At 40.5% G+C, this 23,231-nt stretch overlaps 1 protein-coding gene across 2 annotated transcripts; it reads right to left on the minus strand.

The window, feature by feature from the left end:
- Positions 1-858: 858 nt before the first annotated feature.
- On the minus strand, positions 859-19,458 carry ZDHHC22 (zDHHC palmitoyltransferase 22). 2 transcript variants are annotated; one of them, XM_014055520.2, is made up of 3 exons: positions 19,017-19,458; positions 17,025-17,603; positions 859-1,929 (listed from the first exon to the last, which is right to left on the minus strand). In XM_014055520.2, exons 2-3 carry the CDS (start codon positions 17,587-17,589, stop codon positions 1,664-1,666), a joined length of 831 nt encoding a protein of 276 aa, XP_013910995.2. In that variant the 5' UTR covers positions 17,590-17,603; positions 19,017-19,458; the 3' UTR covers positions 859-1,663. The 2 variants fall into 2 exon arrangements, with proteins under 2 accessions (XP_013910995.2, XP_087580772.1); XM_087724646.1 differs by lacking the exon at positions 19,017-19,458 and having other exon boundaries at positions 17,025-17,627.
- Positions 19,459-23,231: the final 3,773 nt, after the last annotated feature.

Here is a 23,231-nt window from a genome sequence, read left to right on the forward strand (position 1 = left end):
GACGGGTCCTGCTTTCTCTTGCTGATCTTTGGGCTTGCTAGAATTCAACGGCGATTTTTCCAAGTTGAAAGCATCGGGAGAGAGTCATTCCTTCCCTTTACATATCCCCATCTATTTTTTCCTCTGTATCCCCCACAACACCCACCCCACTCCAAAGAATACCTGCTAGTGATACTTTGAGCTAGATTCATTTCAAGCAGAGCAGGGAGACAGAGTGGTTGAAAAAACATGCCTCATTCTATAGAGCAGGGGTATCAAATTCGATTTCATTGAGGGCCGAATCAGAATTGTGTTTGACCTTGGGAGAGGGACAGAGTGGACATGGCCAGATTGACCACAAAGATTGGGTTTTCACTGGCAGAGGCACCGTGGACTAGTCCTTCGCTGTTTCCACGGCAGCCCCATGGGCCAGATCTAAGCACCCTGCATGCCGGATCCAGTCCATAGGCCTTCAGCTGGACACCCCTGCTGTAGAGATTCGAAAGGAAGGGTGGGAATGTATCTTCTTTCCTGGGAGGGCATATGATAAAGCTATTAAATGCCATTCTTGCGTATTGGAGCGGAGATAGTTAGAGGGAGAAATACAGTATTTTTCAGAGTATAAGATGCACTTTTTTCCTCCAAAAAATAGGGTGAAAATCTGGGTGCGTCTTATACACTGAATACAGCATTTTTGACCTACTGAAACCCTGCCCCCTTTGCAAAAATGGATGTGCAGAGGGTTCGGGGGGCTTGCAAAGCGCTCCTGGGGACTGGGGAGGGCAAAAATGAGGTAAAAACAGGCCATCTTTGCTCATTTTGGGGGGGGGCTTAGCCTCCAGGAGCACTCTACAAGCCTCCCAAAGCTCTGTCTGACCTTTTTTCACTGCAAAAAAATGAGGCGTGCAGAGGATTTGGGCGGCTTGCCGAGTGCAAAAACTTTATAAAAAAATTTACCTCTTCAAAATCATGGTACGTCGTATACTCCGGTGCGTCTTATAGTCCCAAAATACAGTAAGTGCTTTCCATTTCAGAACATAAGCAAATTCTACTTGTTTTCCCAGATCTCGTCTCTGTGTATGTTTGCGTGTGTGTGTGTGTGTGTGTGTGTGTGTGTGTGTGTATTTCCTTCTGCTTTTAAGAGTTTAACCAACCCTGTTGCAAAAAAAAAGCAGCTTCTTTCTTAATTGGGGTCATTTTAAGCCACCAAAACCTTCAGTTAACACATTGGGTAAATCTCCCAGGAACCTATGCTTGTGCTTACAGCCTGTTCGTGACAATACAGGCTACTTTGGAGAAGCTGAAGGAGAAGGTTGCTCCTCCTCTTCCTCTTCCCCCAATTAAACCCAAAAGTCAAGGTGGGGGGAAACTCAGCCATCGGGGTGAGGTGGAGGAGAGAACTGGCTTCTCAAGGGAGGGGTTGCTTAAGATCTTTAGCAACCCAGAGATGACTGCCCATAGCTTCAATTGTACTAGAGTTGGTCAGTCCCGCTTCCTTTAAACCATAGAATTAGCCCCATGGCCTCAATGGTTTTGCCTTTTTCTCTCTCTCTCTGATACATTGCAAGGCTACAAGGTGGGGAAAGGACAAGTATATCCAAGAGCTGAATTTCGCTACAGCAAATGTGTGTACATGCACATGTGTGCGTGCACCTCTGCACGTTGCTAAGTGTTAAGGAAGCTGTCACTTCTCCTTCTGCTGGTGATAGTCACTTCCCACACTGAGCACAGGAATAAGCAGTCCAACCAGCCACCTCTTCCCAAAGACCTCCTCCAGATTCTTCTTCCAGGGCTGGCTTTTGGCGGCCATCCCCTTCCGCATCTGGTACCGTGTTTGCCCTCGCAAGATCAGCAGCATTTGGTGGCAACAAAAGCCGGCACAGGCAAGTCCAATCCCCAGCCACAGGTATAGCATGAGGATGACAAACATTTCTGAGCTTAGAAGAGCTCCTGCAAATGCCAATGAGAAAAGAAAGAAAGAAAGACAAGAGATCGGTTATTTTATGCATTCTTTGGCACTGCAGACATTCAGCCAGGAATTGTCAAGTTGGTGATGCCTAACTATATTGTGTTTGTATTGTATACCAACATTTTGTAATCTACTCCCCATAAAACGGTTGGATCACAACAGTGGTGGGTTGCAGGCGGTACACTCGGTACGGGCGTACTGGAGCCTGCCCGGAGCACCGGGTACCATTCCAGTACGGTGCTTTGGAGGGCCCAACCGCCCACCCGAGCTCCTTACCTTTAAAGCCTTTGGCGCTTCCGTGTATGTGCATGGTGCATACAGCGCCTGCACGATGCCCCGCCTAGCAGCTGGAGTGTCGCGGAGGCTTGCGGGGGCATCGCTGGCAGGTTCGATGCATGCGTGTGCCACGTGTATGTGCATGCGTACTGCGCACGTCCATGTGGCACCGCCTGGCCCATTCCAACCATATCAGTTGGAACGGGATTCAGAACCCACCACTGGATCACAACTTCCAGTCAGCATTGCTATTAGTCATTCTGAGTGAAGATGGATGGCAATTTTAACCCAAAACCTTAGCCTTGGGTTTGTTTATTAGTGGTCAGAGACCAAATAAAAGCACATGAATGAGAATCAGATTAAAAACAGGAATGGAACTACAAGAACATAGAAGATAGAATAATAGTTGGAAGGGACCTTAGAGATCTTCTAGTCCACCACCACCACCCCTGCTCAAGCAGGAGACCCTATTCCATTTCAGACAAATAGTTCTCCAGTCTCTTCTTAAAAGCCTCCAGTAATGGACCACCCACAACTTCTGAACACAAGCTATGCCATTGATTAATTGCTCTCACAGTTAGGAAATTTCTTAGCTCTAGGTTGCTTCTCTCCTTGGCTAGTTTCCAACCATTGTTTCTTGTCTTGCCTTTTGATGCTTTGGAATATAGTTTGACACACACACACACACACACACACACACACACACTCATCTTTGTAGAAGCCCACAATCCTAAACCAATAAATGGAAGAATGGAAAGCCAAATCCATTTGGCTGCCAATTTTACTAAAACAGCGAACATCCCAAAATATTTATTGACAATATGGACAGAGAGCTCATATTGATATTGTCTGAAATGCTGGGTGTATTTAACTGAAAGGAATGAAAGATAATACAAATACAATGTGTTCTCTGGAAGTTCCTTTGCTGACATCAGTAAAGAGTAATTGAGAAAGATCCACCCATTATGGTTGCTACATGTGTGCTACTTTCCTGTCCAGGCTAACATTCTGTTCTGACCTAGGCTTCCCAAGAGCATGAAGCAAATTCCTTATCACAACAAAAAACCTTTTTATTAATTTATTGGGAACTCTGCTCACTCACATCTAGCAAAATCTTTCAAGGGAGGATTTACAGTCACAGACCTTATCTGGCTTGGAGAGCTGCCAGGCCGATATCTGCAAAACTTGGCAAGGAGTCTCGGAGAGTCATGAACCAATTAAGCAAACAAATTGTTTCCTGCAAACTCCACTCCCCTTTCACTCTTCTTTTATTTCTTCTGGAAGGGGCCAATCATCGTCCACCTGTGGCCTTACTCCAAAGTCAACCCCTGTTCTTTAGCTGTTTTCTTTGTCTGGCAACTCTGCGCATGGGCACACTGGGAACAGGCTCCAGCTGTTCATCTGCCTCACTAATGTCTGACTCTGAAGGCAGCTGATAACTGGCATACGGCTCTGGCCCACTCTCTGCCTCTGACACAGAGCCCTCATCAGAGCCTTCCCCGGACCCAGGACTGGCCCATGTTACTCCCCAACCTCCCCACTGTCTGAATCTGTTGCCAGCTCTGTTGACTGCTGGCAGGCCACAACACATTCCCTGAGGTAATCTTAAGGGCCACCAGCCAGTGCCAGAACCCTAAGTGAATGATGCCATCCATTCACTTGCTTTCTCTCTCTCTATGCACCTATAACAGAAGGGACAGATCACTCTTCTCAGCATTTAAATTGCTTGCTGGTGAAATTAGGTGAAGAACTATAGCCGGTTCTCCCTTAGATGGAAGGAAAACAGAGAGATCCCCCAGAAAATGCTGGTTGTTGCAGGGTCAGCCCCAGAGTTCACCACTATCATACAGTATCATCAGGGGTGGGTTCCTGCCAGTTCTAACCTCTTCTATAGAAGAGGTTCCACAAATCTACAGTGCCGTTTAGAACCGGTTCCAGCTCCCTCCCCCCGCCCATCCGGACATCATCAAGATGAAGAGCGAGAGGAGGAATTCTGGGAGTTGAAGTCCACAAGTGTTAAATCTGTCAAGTTTGAATACCCCTTGGTTTTTTTTCTAAAGGGTTAGGAGTGCAAAGCTCTTGTAACTTAACAGCTTTAAAACTTGTGTGCTTCAAATGCCAGAGTTTCTGAGCCAACGTTTTGGTTGCTAAGCAAGAGCGTTGTTAAGTGAGTTTCACCACATTTTACAAGTTGACCACACCCACCCAGTCACATGACTGCCAAGCCACTCCCACTTGGTCACATGGCCAGCAAGCCACTCCCACAAAGCAGGCCACACCTACAGGAGAGGTTCAAATTTTTTTTGAAACCCACCACTGAGTATCATACATACAATTAACTAACACTGTCAAAGTACAGATAGTCCTTAACTTACAACAGTTAATTTAGTGACCATTCAAAGTTACAACAGCACTGAAAAAAGTGACTGAGGACCGTTTTTCACAGTTACAACTTTTGCAGCATCCCCATGGCCACGTGATCAAAATTCAGACGCTTGGCAACTGGCTCATATTTATCACCATGGCAGTGTCCCGGGGGGGGTCACATTTTACGACTTTCTGACAAGCAAAGTCAATGCGGAATCCAGAGTCACTTAACAAGCACGTTACTCACTTAACAACTGCAGTGATTCACTTAGTAAATGGGACAAGAAAAGTCATAAAATGGGACAAAATCACTTAACAAATGTCTCTATTAACAAATTTTGGGCTCAACTGTGGTCACAAGATGAGGACTGCCTGTATATGCCCCAGTATACTCTGTTCCTCTTTGTGCTGTGTTATAGCTCTTCTTCATATCCTCAATGTTAAGTGCTGAGAGGAAAGATCAGCACTTATTTTGCCCTCTCCTTCTGGGTCTAATAGAAACGGGCAAGCTGTTGGACAATCATAGCACAGCAGAATATGCAGGGATTTTCAGAAGCACTCAGTCTCTGCTGGCTGCAGAGCATAGCCTGAAAGTAGCTACTGATAGCTAGTTATCCCATTACAGTGAGCAGAGTTTAAAATGTATTATATTCATCATCTTCTTCCCAGATACTGTAGCTAGGAGGGGAGAAAAGTGTAAAATTAAAGCTGTAATGAGAGCGAGTTTAGGCATCAGGCTAGACACTGGGAGATGGTGAGTTCTAGTCCCACCTTAGGCACAAAACCACCTGGATGACTTTGGGTTAGCGCTACAAAGGAAGTAATGGCAAACCACTTCTGAAAAACCTTGTCAAGAAAACTTTCTGGTAAAATCCCTGACAACTGGATACAATTGAATAGAATAAAACAAGGTTGTAGTAATGTCATTAGCACCCTGCAAGGAAATAGCCCTACAGAACATAACTTATAAATACATTTTAACTTCAAGGGAGCTAATTTAAAGATATATTTGCATAAGATTGTACTATAAATATTTTATTTTCCAGCATCATCTTGATTAGAATTTAATTAGAGTAATTTTCAACATAACCACTCATTTCAGGTAAATATAATTCATTTTCAATCACAACTAGTGTAAAAAAAAAAGGAGAGGATTCTTGAATCTATCATACTATCATATCAACCTATCATCTGCTGAATTTCTTTTTTCTGCACAATTATTAAAGGTGTAGAAATCTAGTAGAAGAAATTCTTGTCTCTGAGCTTGGTTATTTGCTTACATATTGGACTATGCAATATCATCAGTGCAAGTGGTTGTTGTGTTTGCTCTCTGTTTATATACAATAGTTTGACCTACCAGTGTTGGTGGGAGTATGGTTTTCTCTTTGGTAGTTCATCCTTGATTAGGATATTGTTTTCTGCTTGATTGTTTGCCTGGTGTTAATCCCTGCTAATCTTGGTGTTGCCTGGTCTTTTTGTTTCCTTCTTTGCTTTTTTTAAATTGTCTCTTTTGAATGGTGTGTACATAATCCCTACTCATCTGGGTGTTGTCTGTTGGATAGAATGTGTTTTGATCTCTTCATTTCCTACTTAGCTTTTTTTATTGCCTCTTTTGAATGCTGTGTACATGTGGTTAAACCCAGATAAGTAGGGATTAGCACCTAACAAACAATCAAGCAGAAAACAATATTCTAATCAAGGAAATACCAAGGAGAAACCCACACTCACACTCACCAGCACTGATAATATTACCTAATCAGATAATGAAATGTTGGCAAATAAACAATCATGCTCTGAGAACACCCAAGACTTCATATTTAGAATATTTTTTTCTTCACACTTGGCTACCATAGGGTACCTATATATCATATTTCATTGTGGACAGTCCTGTATTTAACGTTGTCTTCTTTTAAAACAAGTGACTGATCGAAATGGGCATTTAAAAAAAAAGAATCTTGGTGTTGCCTGGTCTTTTTGTTTCCTTCTTTGCTAAGAGCCAAGGTGGCGCAGTGGTTAAATGCAGCACTGCAGGCTACTGCTAGATCAGCAGGTCAGCGGTTCAAATCTCACCGGCTCAGGGTTGACTCAGCCTTCCATCCTTCCGAGGTGGGTAAAATGAGGACCCAGATTGTTGGGGGCAATATGCTGACTCTCTGTAAACCGCTTAGAGAGGCCTGAAAGGCCTATGAAGCGGTATATAAGTCTACTGCTATTGCTATTGCTATTGCTAAATCACAAGAAAGAGAATCAGGAATCCCGTAACTGTTTTTCCTGGGTTAGCAGCTGAACAGCAGATTCAGCAAAAAGAGATTCTTTGATCACAGTTTAATATTGATACTTATTTAGTTTGTCTTATAGTAATGATTTCTACATTTGCATATATAATAAAATTCACATGTCTTAATGTCCTGACTTTTTTAAAGTGATAGGTTTCCTTCTTTTTTTGCATTTCTTTCTTTCCTCCTTCTCTAAAGGATCATTTGGTTGGGTAAATAAAGGGGAGAATACCAGATTTACAGATTTTCTACACAAACCCTGTAATCCCTAGAAAGAATTAAATAGAAACGTGTGGCATATGACTTGTTGCAAGCAGCATTATCCCCTTTGAAGCAATCAGGAGATTTTCAATGTTGCTGCTGCATTTAATTCCTCATTTTTGGACACAGCTAGGTTGCCAGAGATGCTAAGCTTTGACAGTTTGAGGTTGAGATATTAATTCTGCTATAGAGACATGTGAGCTAGAATGGAGAGCACAAACAGTTGGGTCTGGAGACATTTTGCACATTAACACTGAATTATATGTAAGGAGCAACAAAGATACAACAGAAATAGACCATTCTTCTGCACAGAGATATAAGGGAAATTTCAAAGTGAAAGTTTTAATTAAGAAGTTTAGTTCATTCCATTCAGGTCTGAGCAGTGATCAAAGTTTCTTGTACCACTATAGCTCTTCGTTAATTTAGCAGCGTTTGGAATATTGTTTTGTGAATGGTCATTTATTTTATTCAACGAACCAATGTCGTTGTATACATGATGTACAATGACAATAAAGGCTATACTATAATTTTATCTAAATTGTAATGATTGTACTTTGTATGTTAAAGTCATTTAAATCCTCCTTCCTTGCCATGAGTTTCTCCAAACTATACTCCAAAAATCTTTGCACAAAATCTTGCTTCTGCCGTGTGATAAAGTCATTAAAGATGACCTAATCTGCCTATAGCTCGAATGGTCTTTTTTGTATCTTTGATTTTTGCTGTTCTGAACTAACACTGCTGATAGGGAAACATGTTGTGGTTGGGTACTAACAGAAGACATAATCAGAATGTCTCTTTTCCAAACCTCATCAGGTCCTGAATATATTTGCTTTGATCAAGGAACATATGCATCTTTCTGAATGGGATGTAGACAACAGATCTGATACTTCTATTACAGTAAAAAGGGCAAGCACTATACAACAGGAAATCTCTTTGCACATGGAAGCTTCCATATCAGTTTAAAACAAAGATTGGGTTAAAATCTGTGCAACCATAATAGCTATTTGACTAGAATAATATGTTTTTTAAAAATTAACATACAGGTCATTCACTGAGCAACCATATGAAGTTATGGCAACACTGAATAAATGGTAACTATGGCCAGTCCTCCATGTTACAGTTGCTGCAAAATGCCTTTGGTCAGATGATTAAAAATTGGGTACTTGGCAGCTGTCATTCCTTTATGACCACAGAGTACACTTCAATTCCTCCCACTCACCTATCTGTCCCTCCATACCTGCTCTTTTAGCTGCCTGGTACTCTATTACTGTTGCCTATCCCTGCCACCCAGTTGGCCTGTACCATCTTCTTCACACCTCTGGCCCAAGATTCAGGAATTGGGTGAGGGTGTGGCCCCAAGATGTCCATGGTGAGCTTGGCAGGGCAGTGGAGAGTCATCTGCTGAAGGGAGGTCAACAGGTCCAACTATGGAGGAGGTAGCAAGATGGAGCTGTCAGAGGAGGCAAGAAAGTGGTATGGACAGCAGCTCCCCAGGCAAAGATGACAGCTGCCAATTCAACCACTGCCCACACTACCACACTGCCTCCTCCCTAGCTGGGTCCAGAAAGCATCCTTCAGCAAACTAGACTCTGCCACTTTGCCATAGTCCCTGCATGACTGGATCCTCTGGGGCTTTGACCTTGTTATTTAATGGATCTTTTTTATTTTGCTATCATTTGGGGCTATATTAATTACAGTATTTACTTTATATCTTACTGTTCTTCCAAGATCCCATGGAACCAAGTATATTTTTTTCTGTTTAATTTCCATAATAATCTATGAGACAGGTTGTACAGAGGAATAGTAATTGAGATATAGTGGTCCAGTGTAGTTCCATAGTTTAATTGGCATTTACCTCAAACCTCAACCTCTATCCTCCTGTGATTATCACTTGTTCATATAATAAAGAAACCCATTCAGCCAATAAAGACCTAAAAATTAACAAAAGTGATTTGAAACGTGGGCTCTTAAAAATACAAGGTATACCCTCTCTTGAATATATGTTCACTGGAATGAAGCTTGATGAAGTATTCTTGCTAACTTATGAATATCAAAAGCCCCATATTCTTTCATTCTGGCAAGTACGCCATTTACAAAGATTGTGTATCTTTGGTTAAGTAGGATTTTAATTTGAAATTTTTGTTCTTGATTATATGAATCCAGTAAAAATCTTATTTAAAAAAACTGGATGTACAGTTTTGTGGAATGGATGTACACTTCAATGGAATGAAGTGAGTTATTTACAAAGCTCACATTGACTAGAGATAATAAATTGTCACTTAAAAGTAAAGGTAAACGTTTCCTCTGTCAAGTCTTGTCCCACTCTAGGGGGCAATGGTCATCTCCATTTCTTAACTTAGGGAGCCAGCATTGTCCAAAGACAGTTCTGTCGTCATGTGGCCAGCATGACTATAGACCAAGGTGCACAGAACGTTGCTATCTTCCCACCAAAGTGATACCTATTAATTTGTATTTGCATGCTTTCGAACTGATAAGTGGGCAGGAGCTGGGGCAAGTAACAGGAGCTCACACTATTGCACAGTGCTTGGATCACGAACCTGAACTATCAGCTTTCCAGCTAACAAACTCAGCATCTTTAACCGCTGAGCCATCACACACACATACCCTTTATCCCTTCCCTTTCTCTTAATCCTCCTGGTTAGAAGAGCAGCATGTACTCATCCATCAACCTGGGGTAAGTGGCATTCTATGCCACCTGCTGTCCCTGAAGAATATCATGGCAGCAGGGCAGAGAGCAATCTTGTCACAAACAGCCATGGGAAAAGCAACATCAAGGAGCCTATTTTGCCTACCAAGTCAAATAAATGCTCAGCTCTGCCTCCTATTGACAGTTTCCCTGAGTCCAGAGAGTAGCATAGCTTGGCCACTCAAACAAAGTATGATCAGTGTTGACCACAACAGTTTCCAGATCATTACTCTGCTGTTCCCATGAAGTTTTCATTCTCTCCTTCCCTTTGTCCCACTTTCCTTTTGTATCTTTTCTTTTAAACCCTAAAGTCAAGCTCAATATACCCCTCTTCTTTCTCATTAATATCAACCCCTCCAAGAAATAAGTTTTCTGAAAATCTTAATATACAGCAAGCAAATCAAAAAGCAATTCCAGGTCTTTTTCCTTATTTGTGATACCTTATAATATGGATCAGATAAGAATGTGATATTTAAGAATGTAAGCCAGGGTGAAATTTAGATAAATTTAATTATCGCTGCCTTTAATTCCTGAAGGAACAACTGGGTATGAATCTAAGAAATAAATTATTAAATAACCATGGAGTAGGATCCCTGATGACTTTCTCTATTAAATGGCACCATGGTGGTATAAAAATAGGGAGGCCTGGCAGGCAAGTGTGTTAGGCTTTGATTTCCACATTTGCCGGGCTGAAATAAGTAGAAAATTTACATTACTTGGACTTTTACCTTAAACATATTTTAGTTTAAATGTATGTGCTTTAAGCATCATCTTGAGATAACAGAGATTTTTGTTTTACTGAATAGTAAATAGCAATGTTGAAAGATCCCTATATTCCTCATGAAACTTATAACGATTAAGTAGACTACCTGCAATTCCTTCAGGGGTTTCTAAAAGGTCCTTTGCAATATTATCATCTCAACCTAAGAAGAGATTGTCAAGAGAATGTCAGTGAGAAAGGTCAAAATCAGGCTAATTTAAATCCTTATCTATAAAGGTTAAACAATAAACAGTCTCACTTTCCTCTATGGGCAGAAGGCACTGTAAAAATGGATGTGCATATGAACTTTGGAATGAACTCCCTGCGGAGATCCGGACCCTCACCTCTCTCCAGGCCTTCCCGTCAAAACCTGGCTGTGCTGGCAGGCCTGGGGTTGATGAGTTCCCCTCCCCTCTCGACTGGTATGGCTGTGTGATTTTCGTGTATTTTAATTATGTGTACTGTTGTTTATGTTCCCTTTCCCCTCTGAGTTGTTCGCTGCCCTGAGTCCCTCCTGGAGAAGGGCGGCATACAAATAAACCAAATACAATACAATACAATACAACTTTTTACTTCTCTATGGAGATTCTCAGCCATCCAGGTCATGGTTGTCCCAAAGGTGCTTTTTTTCAAGAGGCAACTGGACTTTCTGGTTTTTCTTTAAAGGCATTTCGCTTCTTACCCAAGAAGCTTCTTCAGCTTTTTCTTCAGGGCTGAAGAAGCTTCTTGGATGAAAAGCAAAACATGTTCAAAGAAAAACCAGAAAGTCCAGTTGCTTCTTGAAAAAGCACCTTTGGGACTACCTTTTTACTTATATCATTTTGGGTACATGGCAACCAGTGGCATTTCAATCGCCATGATCTACCCATAAAGCTATTTCTTCAACAAGATATCACCAATTTCTATTATTTATCAGATTGATCTGATAAAGGAACAGAAAGAGAAGAGTTATGGTGGACGAGATCAAAGTTAAAGCATTTCCAGTTTTCCATCTTGTTTTGATGCATTGGATTATAGTCCAGCATACACACATGGGAAATCCTGCACACAGCAAAAACATTGACACTTGACATGAAGATCTTGACCTGTTATTTGTGCTCTGGGTTTAGTATTCTGGGATAAAATGCCTCTGGACAGTAAGTGTCTATTTAGCAAGCATTTCTATCAGTCATTGATGGAATTAGGTAAGGATGAATTTACCAATTTCTACCAGTGTGGAAAAGCACATCCTTCTGTCCTTCTACTGATGCTCATCGAGTTTCATCAAGCCCTTTCGTTCCAGTGTCCTCATGGGGGGACAGGAGAGTCACACTTTTCATGGTAACAAATAGCTTTCATTAACTGTGACAGCTGCAATGGTGGCAGCTGGCTCCTTCCAAATACTTCTATAAACATGACATTAATTTAACATTTTTTTTAAAAAAATACAGTCTTGTCAGATTGCATCATGAGCAGCTAAGAAAAAACAGACCAGTCTTTTTTAAAAAGCAGAGAACAGTCGTGTATAATTAGTCTCCTGGAAGATGAATTTGCAGTAGCACATAAGGAATTTGAAGAATAATATTAATTGGATTCTTGTGCTATCCACTTTCATGCTCAGCTTCTGTTGGAGGATGTGCAGGCAGACTTTCTTCCCAAAAGCTGCAATCTTCATATGGGGTCATGATTTCTAATCTTCAGCAGAGGGCGGGGGTAGTCATTTGCTTTCTACCTCCTCCTCCTACAGTATAAATCTTCTCTACTCCGTTAACAGAAAAATACATGCAACCATTTAATCTTGTTGAAGTAAGCAAATAAACTGATTAATTTTTAAACTGATGACTCATTCTGAGTAAAGTTTATAAAAGCCTGGTATGGCACGGTCTGCACAGCTTCCCTACACTTTAATGCCTGAATATAATTTTCTTCCAGATGGATACGGGGCAATTACATGATGATCATAGCAAGTGTTGCTAACGATGGTGTTAGAAATGCCAACTCATGATGATGCCTTTGTATTCCATTCTAGCTTTGAAATCCATTCTTGGCTACCCAATTTCTAACTCAGCTTTCCTCAGTTTTATGCTCTGCAGTTGAGCTGGACTTCAACTCCTACTACTGCAATCTGCAAACATGGAAATTGTATTTTAGCACATAAGGGGTGTAGGCATTCAGTTGGAAAAAGCTGCTGATATTTTTCTAATTTTAATTTTCACTTATTGTTTCAGCTGGGTTATTATACAATAAATGCATAAACATAAGAGAAGTCTATTATTTCTTTCATTGGATCTAAGTAGTAGAGTGCAGTTTCTCAAGATGTTGCTGTTATTACGATGAAAACGATCTGTCTTACTGTTCCTGGGATTTGTCTATATAAGGAGAAAATCTTGAAAAGTGTGGGCTCTTTTCAAGACATTTTTCTGATCAAGTCAAGCTTGGAGCTATGACTTAAAAAGTACCTAGTATGTACTGACAAGGCAGCAGTTTATATGGATCTGTGGCTGAAGGTGAACAACATGAAGTCACATGCTAGATTGGATAGTGGAGTGGAATCTCAGTTAGTAAGGTGGATGGCCAGATTAATACATTATTAACATATTATTGTGTTAATAGCAATAATAATGATTCTACAACAGCAACAGACAGAGATGCTGTTTGCCCAGAAGCCATATCATTCTCATTTGGTTGTGTTATAACCTGGTTATGTTATCACTCCCTGAAAGAGCACGTTCATGGTTTCTGGCTCTTTCTAAATTCTTAAAGAAAAAGGTTCCCCTTGCACATAAGTGCTAGCTGTTCCTGACTCTAGGGGGCAATTCTCATCTCCGTTTCAAAGCCGAAGAGCCAGCGTTGTCCAAAGATGCCTCCGTGGTCATGTGGCCGGTACGACTGAATGCCGAAGGTACACGGAATGCTGTTACCTTCCTGCCAGTGTGGTTCCTATTTTTCTACTTGCATTTTATGTGCTTTCAAACTGCTAGGTTGGCAGAAGTGGGGACAAGTAATGGAAGCTCACTCCGTTACGCGGCACTAGGGATTCGAACTGCCGAGCTGCCGACCTTTCTGATCGACAAGCTCAGCGTCTTAGCCACTGAGCCACCGCGTCCCTTAATTACTTAAGCTATTTAGCTACTTCTGAATAGGCAACTGAAGGCCATGGTTAGGATGGTCTGCATCGATTGTAGCCCAACCTAAAGCAGGAGGCATAGGTAGCAATTACTCATTTCCTTATCAACTGTTGGTTAGATTGCAGCAATGTATCTTGAAGACCACCTAGAACTGGCAATGGGTTAACAATGCATCAGCTTATACTTTGGTGACTGAGAGTCACTAGAATGATATGAAACCAACGTTGTGGGTGCTACAGTTGCCAATAGACTTCCAAGGGTAAATTGAAAAGTTGGTTTTCTCTTATAAAGAACTATGTGCTTGGTATCTTAGTATCTTCAGGATTGCATGAGTCATGCAGGGTCAACCATCTAGTAAATGCTTGCTTCCCTCCTAGGGATATTAGATACCAGGAAAAAGAACTAGAAATATTTTTCTGTATGTCCTCAATCTCTGTAGGATTGCTGTTCCATGGAATGTGAATGGCACCTTCTCTGCCTTTTGAAAGGTACTCAAAACATAATTGTTTCAATCAACATTCAGTCTGTGATGTCACTTACAGTGGAGAATTAGAGCAATTGTGTTTTATTACAACTGAAGATAAAATTACATGCTTTCCATATTTTTATAAGTATATAAACAGCCAAGAGCTCAATTGGAACTAATGCTATACAAATACTGTAATAAATGATGACACAATTACATATATTTCTGCATCAGGATAATTCACCTCTCAAATATCTGAGAGAAGGTGCTGTGAAAGAAAGAAGAAACTTTCTAGTGACAGCATAATTTGGTTCTCTTTTCCTGTCAAGGCTCTTCCTGTCATTAGATCCTTGGGGAAGCTACATCATTATTTTAATTAAAGCAGATCCTATAATCTTGCAAGTGTCAGAAAGCATGCTGAAGCCCATAATATGACTAATGCAAGCAGAGGGAACGATAGTGCTATACTGTTCTACCCTCAAGAGAGTCCTGATTAAGAATTGAGAATCACAAGCACTGTATCAGGCAATTACGGAGTAGCCACACGCCCCATTTTGGTAGATATTCATATAGGATATTTCCTATCTGAAATAATGTATTTGAAAAGATGTCCAGACCAGCTCCAGTTTATAAACTCTTAAAGGGAGAACCAGAGGTCTTGCAGTTGCCCCTTAACGCTGAGCCCTAGCGGTAGATTGAGCATGCACACAAGCCATCTGGCCATTATGATAAGATGTACAATATTTACATAATTGTCATAATTTCTAAATTTGCAGGAATATATATGTTGCATAATTTTTACGCAAATGTATGATTATTTTGCCTTAAAAATGCAATGGATCATATCATAGTAAATCTTCTGTTTCTTTTTTTCTTCCACTGTGTAATTGTGAGTAGAGGAGAAACTGCAGGAAAACTTGGCAAAATGTTAATTTAAGAAACTGATCCATCTTCCTACTTTTTTTTTTATTAAAAAAAGCTTTCTGATCTTCTTTGAGGAATTAACCATAATGCGTTCCAGAGTTTACAGAATGGCATGAGTTGGCATGCTTATCAATGTTACGTGGGATAGTATAAGGTTCCTACCTTGAACAGGGGGTTAGACTAGAAGACCTCTGAGGTCCCTTCCAGCCCTAGATCATATGATTCAAATGTATCATGGTATCTAACAACCAGATTGGGACCATTTACTCATGATAAAACAATAAAGAATCCTCCTGAACACAGTCTAGGTCAGTCAGCCAATGGATATCATGTATAATCATGTTATTTCCTGCCATTCTTTGTAAGCCTTTCCTTTTTCCATCCCTCCATAAGCTTTAATAAAATATAGAAAGATTATAGAGACAACAAGTTAATCAAAAGAGAAATATTTTTTTTTACCCAGTTATTTTCAGAACTGAACCATAATGTATTGAACAAAGTATCTCTTATTATTAATTATTTTCTATGCTTTGATTCTTGGAATTTTCTACGAAGAGAAATGTTTGGAGGAATTTTAGAACAAAATCTGGTGCTGGCCATGAAGTTCAAAGTCAACATTTCTTTCATTTTAAAATAGCTGAACACTCCAATTGATATATACGTGCTATGCACTTCAATCCTGTGCATGTTTATTCAGAAGTCTCACTGTCAAAAACATTTAATCCTAACAAATTGAGAAGAGGAACGAAATAATGCCATTCTATTTGTACCTCCTCAGAAATAAGTCTTACCAAGTTTCCCAAACATTATTCTTCAGTTAATGGGTTTTAAATGGCTCACACAGGTTTATGCATTTTATTCTTAATTTTTTTTATACATTTAACTCCAATCATGTGTAATGGGTATGTATGAACAGGATATTGCTAGACTTTTTGCTCTTTGAGGTAATACATTTAGTCTTCACAACTCCTCAAGTACGTATTCTCCAACTTGTATTGGTATATGAAGTTTTTTTTTTTTAAAAAACCACTTCTTATTCCTTTGTAACAAAAATGTAATAATAAAATAAAAATGTGTTGCCACAAAGTGGCAGCTGCATGTTGCCTACTTGTAGGATAATTCTCTCAATAACACTCCGAGGAACAAGTTCTCCTTGAAAGCTATTATATTGTTAATCCTCTTGTCAACGTTTGAATGCTGTGTGACCATCTTTCACCACCTTTCAAAGCTTTCACATGAACAATTGAATGAGTACTCATGCATTCACTTCAAGGAATTTCATGAAATCTAGGAATTTTTAGTGTTGGCTAAACTTTGTTACAAGATAGTGTTATCAAAAGCATAAGATCATCTCTGAGGGATCAGACCAACCTCATCCCATCCAGCAATCTGTTGCCATACAGGATAACCAGTGTCTATGGGAAACTCACAGCAGAACATGAGTACAATATCACCTCCTACTCATATTCCTAACCAACTGGTATCAGGAGTTTACTCCTCTGAAACTGAAGGTAGCAAATAGCAATCAGCCGTATCAACCCTCAGCAGAAGCTACTAATAGTCTTATTCTTCATGAATGTGTCCTTCCCTTTTTAGCCATCCAAAATGCTGACCATTGCTATAGTTTCTGACTGCAACCATAATTAACATCTAAATTATGTCTTCTTTTCTCCATCCTGCATCTCCTGCCATTCAGCTTGACTTATGTGACTCTGAATGTTATCATTGCAAGAGACATTGGTGGGAGAAAAAACTCCAACATTGTCCTATTCCCTTATCATCCCAATGTAAATACTACAGATGTGCTCCCTCTTTTTTTAAATCCTAGATTTCATAAACAACCATGTCAAGTTTCCATATATTGTTTTTAAAAAACCAAACACCTAACCAAGGAATTGTTGCAAGAGGAGAAAAAGGAGTGATGATACTCACCTGAGAAGAACTGGCTAATGGAGTGAGGCAGAAGAGTTAGGAAAGCCAGTGGGCTGGCAAAGGAAGTTGAGAGTGCAGCAGAAATATAGGCCACCCCAGCCACCAGAGAATCAAGGCAAGCCAAGGAGGTATACAGACAGAACATGATGAAGTTCCGCATGTTACTATTCCCAATGCAGTTCCCTGTGAAGAAACAGTGGTGGTCATGCCTCTGGGTGGTTCGGGCACACAGTCTACAGAAGTGAGTGCCAGGCAGGGCTGAAGCAGGGGGCCTGTTTCCATCTGGCCACTCAGCCACCCCTTTGGCTCCTCTAGCCAAATCTAGGCCCTTCCCCAGGTCCTCCTCGGGGGAGTTCTGTATTACCAGGATGTAGTTGCCCAAAGCATTAGCTGAGAGGTACAGAAAGAGAGCCCCATGCAGCAGAGCAGAGGAGAAAAGTGGAGTGGTGGAAGGGTCTTTGAACATGCTTGGGATGAAGAGGAAGAGCTGGAGGACGAAGGTCACTAAGGAGATACAGAGGAAGTAGGCTGGAGCGACCACATTGAGAAACCTGAGCACTAGCATTGTGGATTACATTCCTGCAGGGAAGAGCAAGAAGAGAACATGCATTACCACCAGCAACCTCATCCCTCCACTTGCTCTTTCCCAGTCATGTCAGGTTCCACACCTTCTTTGCCAGTTCATTGTTGGGAAGGCAAACTCCCTCCCACAGCCCCCTATTCTCCTTCCCCTCTGCTTGGAGGCAATCCCCTCTCCTACTTGTCCTCTTCAATTCCTGCTCAGCCAGGGTGCAAAGAGATTCTCTCCAAGGAAAGAGGAATATCTCTGCTGTACTTCAGAGCCGCCACTGGAGCCTCGGATATGATTCCAGAGTTTGATGGGTAAGGCTGGCTCTCCCTCTGTCCCTGCCTATTTGCCTGGCAGCCCCTAGACTTCCTGGCTTGAGTTCTCTCCACAATTGCCTGGAAGTGTATTCCATTGACTATTGAGCTTACTTTAAGTAGAGACGTGGGGAATTCATTTCAAAGTCTGCCATTCCAGAGTCCCTCTTCTGTGCAGGATGTCCTTCTTACTAATGATTGTAGCAATATTATTGAATAATAGTGGGGAGCTGAGGACTATTCTAATCTACTGCAATAGAGATCATGAACAATGCTCTAATTTAGCATTGAAAGCCACCAATCTTCTCAGCTGCTGTCTGGACATACACATAATTAGGAAATGCTGCAAACAGCTGCTGAAGTGCTGCCCAGCCTCCAACAGTGCATGGGGAAGGAATTCCACCACGCAGCCACAAGCTCTTGCTTTCTTCTTTCTGTCTGGCTGGTGTGACTGTACAGTCAGTTCACATTATAAAATGAAGCTACCAAACATTCACTTCCAGACACCCAAACATGGATGCTTTTCTATGACTACTTCTCACCTCCTCCCCACCCCGCCTTTCTTACAGTGTCTCTAGGCTTCGTTCTCTGTTCCAAAACAAATCAATGTACGACACATACATAAAACACCCTGTGACAAATCTTTAAAAGACAGGGTTCTTTTTTTTAAAAGAAAAGAAAAAGAATGACTGCAGTAAAGAAACCAATACACAAAGCATTCTGTTCCCTAGCAGCAGTCCAGGTTTGCACACACACACACAAACAGACACATGCCACCCGTTCACTGTCTCTAGTGAAATGCAAAGTTAGGAATTGTATTTCTCCAAGAAAAGGTTCTTATGGCTTTAATTCACGTAGCTTAAGACAGCAAAGAACTTTTCTGGGCCAGCACTTTGATCCTGATGCCAAGTGACTTCCTTCTCTACTTCCGAACTCAGATTCGTCTGGTTACCTGTCTGCTAGGATTATTAAGTAACCTTGGGATCCCCTTGCTAGTAGCCTTTATGGATCCCCCCACCCTAATGTACAGTTACACGTCCGTACACACACACACACACACACACAAACAAACACACACACACACGTCCTCGCACGTTTACACAGACTTACCTAGATGCCTGAAGCCAAGCAATAGGTGCTGTCCATTCAGCACTGTCCTCCTTAGATGTCGTGGCGCCCCAGGCCAGTGGCTGCTTTTCTGTCAGCAGCAGCAGCAGCAATGTGAAGAGCGGAAGGACTCAGAGAGCTCCCGTCAGATGCATCTCCGCTGCCACCAGCTCTCCAATGCACAGGGCTCAGTGGGGGTCCTCCCTCTGCAGCCCCCACAGGTTCCTGCTTTGTCTTAACAGGGGAGCTGTCCTCCCCTTCAGCGCCCTGATGTGCGTTCACTTGAGGAGCACCACAGGGAGCTGTCCCTTCAGCACCACCAACAGCCGCACTCTCGCTCCCTCGCTGGAGAGGCGGGGGTATAAACAGCAGTCTGTGAAAATCCGGAAGAGGTGCACCTCTACCTGGAGCCCTTCCAGGCAGCCTTCCTTGAAAATGTAGCTGAGCCTAGAAACTCAGAAAGGCAATGACCTGTGGATTAAGGAAGAAAAGACAAGCTTATCACTAACTACATTCTCTTCTGTTTCCTTTCAAGCTGCATCTGTTTCAACCTCTTTTTTCCTATGAGGGGTGATCAGAGGCTGATGATAAGCTTCAAGCAGGACATAAGGGCAATCACATTCCAGCAGGGCTGCCCTCTTTAAGTGCCATGTATTACTGAAAGCTTAGTTGTGTTTGTCACTGGGTTTAGCACATATTGTAAATGTCTTCCAGATTGCTTTGAAAAATTAAGGGGATGAGTAATCATTTCTGGACCAAAATAATGACAATGTTTGAGGTTGTACAATTAAGTCAAATCCAATTTCTGCCTAATAGGGATTGATGAGCACTGAGATACTGTGTACCTGTACAAATGCACCTTTCCCTAATTCTAAATATTAGCCCATACTGGATTAAGCAGAGTATGGACTTGGCAGTCATGATGGGATTGGATAAGTCTGCCTGCACAGAAATGATGACTTTTTTCCCTTTTACCTGAATTGAAGCATTCTGAATGTGAATTGATATATTGCACATACTGTATCTCTTAGTTGGTGGTGAATGCTTGCAAGGTAGTTTTTACATATTGAATCTTGAAATGGAAAACATGAGCATCCTTGGTGTAAAACTGGTTGTGCTTGTGATATACTAAACAATACTATTCTTACTATTATCAAGGAATGCTGCATATACTACAGATTTTTAGTAGCTGTCAGGAACCTAGCCTAGACCCACTCCATTTTTTCTAGAAATCATGTATGCATTCATTGATCATGGCAGATTGATGAACAGCAGATTGATGACTATAGTGTATGAAAAATTGCAGCTTGGAATATAAGCGGAGTAAATGTCAAAGAGGAGGAATCTAAAAATGAAATGGAAAAGAAGTACAGACACATTGTGTGTCTGTAAAATTAAGAGAAAGGGAAATAATGTAAAAAGAGCTGAATAAAAGTTGCATGGAATGGAGTTGAGTGAAATATGCAATTAACTATGAATGAAATAGCTAAACCTATATCAGAAAATTGCATATTTTCTCCCCTGAGTGCATTGCACACCTGCAGATCTGACCTCTGGTGGAACTGTTCCAAGAAATGAAGGACATTCATTGGACTCAGCTGATGGTTGTAAGTATAAATTAAACTAGGAATTCATAAATTGGCAATGGTTGCTTATTATACAAACGAATGGGATATTAGAATTAAATATCAGTTCTGGTAAAAACTGTAATATTTAAAATGAATATAATTGGGGTGGGTGGTGAAGATAAAAGTTCTTCTGAGACAGCTATAAATGGATGAATGGGAGAGAAAACTGGCCCATTTGTAGACCCAATACTAAATAAGAATGTGATTTATTTGCTTTAAAAACTATGCTTTTTTGAATTCATACTTATTGTGTGTCTTTTCATTCTTCACATGGAAAAGGAATGAAGATAAATCTAAAAGCTTCATAGAATTGAGTGGACACTTGGAAAAACAACAAAACCAAGAGATTTACTGGAGGATACAAGGGTGCATATGGAATTGAATAGAAAACAGAATAGAACAGAACAGAATAGAATTCTTTATTGGCCAAGTGTGATGAGACACATAAGGAATTTGTCTCTGATGCATAAGCTCTCAGTGTAACATACAACAATAGTGATAAATCATTATCATAGTTATTGTAAAGATACATTCATCATAAAATGTTAAATACAACACTTACTGATAGTCATGGATACTAAATAAGTAATCAACATAAATCATACTAGGTGTTGTGGGAATTGGTTGTTTAGCAAGAGTGATGGCATGGAGGAAAAAACTGTCCTTGTGTCTTGTTCTGATGTATAGCATTTTTTGAGGGTAGAAGTTGAAACAGTTTATGTCCAGGATGCAAAGGGTCTTCACAGCCCTCCTTCTGGTTTGTGCAGTATACAGATCCATTCAGTGGAAGGCAGATTAGTAGCAATTGTTTTTTCTGCAGTTCTAATTATCCATTGAAATCTGTGTCTGTCTTGTTTGGTTGCAGAGCCAAACCAGACAGTTATAGAGATGAAGTTGACAGACTCAATAATTCCTCTGTAGAACTGTATCAGCAGCTCCTTGGGCAGCATGAGCTTTCTGACTTGGCTCAAGAAGAACATTCTTTGTTGTGCTTTTTGGATGATGTATTTGATGTTAGGTGTCCATTTTAAGTCTTGAGATATTATAGAACCTGGAAACTTGAAGGTCTCTACTGTTGCTACTGTGTTGTCCAGCATTGTGAGTCGTGGTAGTGCAGGAGGGCTTCTCCTAAAATCTACATCATTTCTAGTAACAGGTGAATAACATTAAAAATAAAAGTGATGAGATTATTTGGGATGAAACTGAAATGATAAAATGCTGAAAGGAACATTTTATATATTTGTATAGAAATGATGGTGATACGTTTTAAGAATGTAATTGAACTCTGTGGTATAAATGCTATCCAAGTTCCCTAGTAAAAGTGTGGTAAGTACCACACTTACCCTGTAGTAAGATGGGCAGCCAATAAATTTTATAAATAAAATAAATAAGTAAATGAAAGTCATGCTGAAAGAATCGAGAAAAATTGTAAGGTTATTGGTATGGATTCTATAAATCAATAAGCATTATAAAATGGACAAATATTTATTGATGGAGTGGCTGGAAGACTTTTTAAATCTGTATAAAGGTTACATCTATGTCTGTCCGATGAGTAAAATGATCCATTTATCATGTTCATTTGAAACAAAGTGTTAACAACTTCATAACTGTTTGTTGAATAAAATCCTGCTCCCATAAATTCTCTGTATTAATGCTGCAGTCTCCTGGCTAATGTACCATTGTCATACACTAAATAATAATATGTCCACATTCTTATCTCCCTCCCTTCCTCCCTCCCTCCCTCTCTCTTCCTCTCCCTCTCCCTCCCTCCCATATACAGCAAATACTCATCAAGATGAACATTCATATAAATCATGTATGCTATACATACTATATTACACACACACATTCTGTAGAAGTTATAATAAAACATTTTGCCGACACCATTTGCACATCTGTGCTCATACATCATTCTGGATAAGGTCATGTTAGCAGGCAAAAATACCTCTCTTACCTTACAAAAGAAATACCTATTGCAATCGTTTAAAATAATTCTGAATTAAATGATGATCTACCATGTTTCCCCATTGACCCTTGAAATAAGCGTTTAGCCTTATTTTTGGGGAGGTCTTTTCATTCTTGAGGTGCAGGAGATGGCGAGCATGGTCACCTCATGGCTGCTGCTATGCTGCAATATTTTTGGGGGGGGGGGCTTATTTTAGCACATGCACTCAAAACCTTGATTGGGCTTATTATCTGGGGAGGTCTTATTTTGGGGGGAAAGGTTAAATCACAAAATAAAAGTGGCAGTAGATTTAGTCTTCCATCCTGTCCTTTTCACTACAAATGCTCCAAAATATGTCTTTCAAAATATTATTTTAAAACCTCTAGGGTAGGAATTCTCTACATCTCCATGTAACTTCCTCTTATGGCAACATTTTCAGTATGTTGCAATTTTACATGTCTTTTTTTCATGTAAGTTTCATTATTTCTATGAATATATTACAGTAAAATAAATGACTGCTAGTTGTTTTTGTTGAATAACTGAAAATTGTTCTTCTCCTATGCAACATAGGATAAGCTTCTGCATGTTGCTTGATTATTTATTAAAATTTATACTCTCTCAGTTTCCACAACACCATGCACCTAA

Source organism: Thamnophis sirtalis, unplaced genomic scaffold (genome assembly GCF_051295495.1).
Source record: "Thamnophis sirtalis isolate CommonGarterSnake01/CBP01778 unplaced genomic scaffold, rThaSir2_p1.2 scaffold_1, whole genome shotgun sequence".
Lineage (NCBI taxonomy): Eukaryota > Metazoa > Chordata > Lepidosauria > Squamata > Natricidae > Thamnophis > Thamnophis sirtalis.

Bases quoted from the DNA above. Each gene is read 5' to 3' on its own strand.
- ZDHHC22 (XM_014055520.2), bottom strand. From the start codon at position 17,589: ATGCTAGTGCTCAGGTTTCTCAATGTGGTCGCTCCAGCCTACTTCCTC. The intron at 1,930-17,024 runs GTGAGTATCATC...TGGCATTTGCAG, and splicing joins CATTAGCCAGTTCTTCTCAG to GAGCTCTTCTAAGCTCAGAA.